The sequence below is a fragment of the Octopus bimaculoides genome, chromosome 23 (assembly GCF_001194135.2).
Source record: "Octopus bimaculoides isolate UCB-OBI-ISO-001 chromosome 23, ASM119413v2, whole genome shotgun sequence".
Taxonomy (NCBI): domain Eukaryota; kingdom Metazoa; phylum Mollusca; class Cephalopoda; order Octopoda; family Octopodidae; genus Octopus; species Octopus bimaculoides.
Window position 1 is genome coordinate 31,966,934 of NC_069003.1, and position 3,389 is coordinate 31,970,322.

The 3,389-nt window shown below is 38.2% G+C and overlaps 1 protein-coding gene across 5 annotated transcripts in view; it reads right to left on the reverse strand.

The window, feature by feature from the left end:
* LOC106873743 (TBC1 domain family member 2B) overlaps positions 1-1,325 on the reverse strand; it is a 158,123-nt gene extending 156,798 nt beyond the window's left edge. For 3 of the 5 annotated variants that reach the window (XM_014921239.2, XM_014921238.2, XM_052976044.1), the window contains exon 1: positions 637-1,324. In XM_014921239.2, coding sequence (XP_014776725.1) covers positions 637-998 — 362 coding nt within the window. In that variant the 5' untranslated portion in view covers positions 999-1,324. Of the gene's footprint in view, positions 1-636 lie in introns of all 5 variants that reach the window. The other 2 variants (XM_052976043.1, XM_052976045.1) reach the window with 2 other exon arrangements.
* Positions 1,326-3,389: the final 2,064 nt, after the last annotated feature.

The window sequence follows — 3,389 nt, forward strand, 5'->3', positions numbered from 1 at the left end:
ATTTTGCTTTTAGTGTAGTGTGTTGTCTGTCTTTTAAACTGTCTTATGTTGAATGTTTCGAATTATATTCTAAGATTTTACAGAAATCTTTATATAATTCTTTCTACTATATATACACAGGACCTGGAATTTGGTGGATGGTTACGTGGTGGACACATGAGGCGTCTGCATTGCATGTAAACATGTTAAGGATAGGATCTCAATTATCGCCGGGTGTCTGATGCATTCAGGAAAAGATGCTCGGGTGGATGTTTACATGTGTAAAACCTGTAATAAGAACACACACACACACACACACACACACACACACGTGAAAATGTGTTTATACATACATATCTCTATCTATGTTGTGTGTATATGTGTGTGCTCGTGTTAAATATATGTATGATACACTTGAAAATGGAAAACATGTGATTGAAGTTGTCTCCGTCCGCCCTTATCTTCAACACAATAGTTCTTAATGGGGGTGTTTTAGAATATTTTCATTATAAGGTGATAAATAAACAAGGAATTTCGGAAACCCTGTCGATCATATACATAGATTCCTATCAATAAAATTATGAAAAATGCATATTATATTACATTATATTAGATCATTATTTTAGACTATAATGTAGTATATTTCGCAATGCTTACCTGATTTCGAACAGGCCCGGTTTATCCAAATTGCTGGCCTCAAAGTTGAAAGAAGCATTGTAGATATCAATTTCTCCTAAAGGTAGCATGTCGTGTTGACTCCGGTAATGATAAAGTTTACATGTTTTTTCGGAGAACACGAAATATCTTTGTTTGTTTATCTTAGGCAAAAGCTTGGTGTTGGGCCTCACTGACAACCACCCATACAGTCGGTCTCCTTCACAAGCCGTGTCATCATAGGCCCCCGATGTAGACGTATCTCCTCCATTCAGTGTATTGGACACCCCAATATCCAGATGCTTCACCTCTGCAACACAAGTCACTTCAACTGGTTTCGACTGTCCAGCGATGTTCACTTCCATAATCGACACTAACGAGTTTTCCCTCGATCTATGTATTATCTTGTATCCACTAATCGCACCGACGAGATCAGCCCTTGAAATGGCTTATCGCTAGTTTCGCTTCATACATAGCTCATAATTACCATTACCCTCTGTTCCTCCCTCAAACAAGATCTGTCTCAATGGATAAATACTTTACTGTTTCAGAAAATCCGGCTTCCGCCTCACTGGATGGCAGAAACTGAATACTGCTCATACATCCTTGGCACATGAAACAAACAAAAAATAACGAAGATAATCCTTCTCTCTCTCTTTCACCCCCTCTCTCTCTCTCTCTCTGCATCACTCTTCCACTTTCTCTTTGCACCACTTTCTCTCTCTCCCTTATTCTATCTCTATCCTTACTCTCCTCCCCTTCTTTCGCTTTAATTTCTTCCTCCTCCCTGTTTTCTTTTGTCTCTCTCTCTCTCTCTCTCTCTCTCTCTCTCTCTCTTCACTTTATTTCTTTATATCTTCCTCTCCCGATTCTTTTTCTTTCACTCTCCCACTCCCTATTCTCTCACTCCGTTTGTGTGTGTGTGTGTGTGTGTACATTTTATTTTACTATCTTCTACTCCGTGTTTTCATCTGTCTCTCTTCACTTAGTCTCTCTCTCTTTCTCTCTCTCTCTCTCCAATCTGTTGATAATTACGATTTCAGTTCGTCTTTTCTTATCACTCCAAATATTGACAATTTTTGGATCTATTCAATTAGACGGCCAGATTTTTTAATTAATTTTTTTTAACTAAACACTTTGAAACTTTAGATACTGGTAGAATGTGTCACATAGAACAGGGTTTATTCCAAATTTTTTTGACAAAATTTTGTATTTTAGAAGTTATTTCATGTTAAAGTTGTCGTATTTTGGTAATTTTAACCAATCAATGACGTTTTATTCAGCCGAAGAAAATTACTACTGCTGTTTGCGAACAACTTCCGGGTCCCACATAATTGAACCAATAAAAGAGCCTCTATCTGGTCGCTCGATGGGCTAAAAATAGCAGCCAAAGTATCCCTCTGCCTAAATCACACGCCCATTGTATGTAATGTTCTAGATTATCCCAAAAAAGACGGTTTGCTGTATCAGGGTTGATTTGAGGCTAAATGACAACAAAATTATGGTAAATTTCTATATTAATACCCACACGATTTTCACTAAAAAAAAAATTAAAAACTTGGATTTTTTGCATGGAATCAAACACCATACAGTTCTTTCTGAGTCACATTAGTAGCAACATGGACTTTTCTCCCTCTTCTTGCTCTATTAGATAATTTGAGTAAAATTATATTAATGTATCCAACTGATTAAAAAATTCTATGTATTTATTTATGCAGCTGAGGATAGCTCTGCATTTAAATTGATGTAATGATTGTATTGTTCAATTAAATGGAGCCGCTTGAAACGGTCATACTGCATCACCTATTGATATCCTGTTGCTTATTTTGGTTATATATACATTTGTGTGTGTGTGTGTGTGTATTATATACATGATGTACGAGATGATAAAGAATCAAGATGCCTGGCACCTTGCTGTACTCAAGAAAACCCGTACTCCACAGCAGAAATGTCAAGACTGGCTCCTCTGGTGGTGTAAGCAGCCATACAGTGCCACATAAAAGTGGCTGTGCAGAGCCATGGACGAGCACCCAGCACACTCTGCAAAGTGGTTGGCATTAGGAAAGGACGCCAAATCAGACTGAAGTCTGGTGCAGTTTGCCAGCTCTGGTTAAACCATCCAACCCATGCCAGCATGGACAGCAGATGTTAAATGATGATGATGATAGTGATGATGATGATATACAGTGGGTTTCTTTTAGTTTCCATCTACCAAATCCGCTCACAAGGCTTTGGTAGACCCAAGGCTACAGCAGAAGACACTTACTTGCCCAAGGTGCCATGCAGTGGGACTGAACCTGGAATTATGTGGGGGTAAAACTTAAAAGGACATGAGAGAGAGGGAGGATATAGATAGAGAGGGAGGGAAAGAGTGAAATGACAGAGGGGGGTAGAGCAGGAGGAGACTGCTAGGGAAAGAGGAAAGAGAACGTTAATGGTTTAAAGAAAGAATGAAAGAATAAGAGATAATATGAGAGGGAGTTAAAAGAGAGAGAAAGACAAGGAGAAGGTAAACAGTGATAGAGAGAAAGACAGTGTGAGAGAGAGGGCGAGCGTGTATGTGTGTGTGAGAGAGACTGGGAGTGAGATGGTTGAAAGAAGAAGTAAATGTAAAGAAGGAGTGAGTGTAAATTAAATATATATATATATATATATATATCCCTATATTTTTTGTAGCTCTACGCTATCACATACTTATAACCAAAGAATGTTGCAGAATTAGACTGTTCCAACATTTATGTGCTTACTCCTGTATA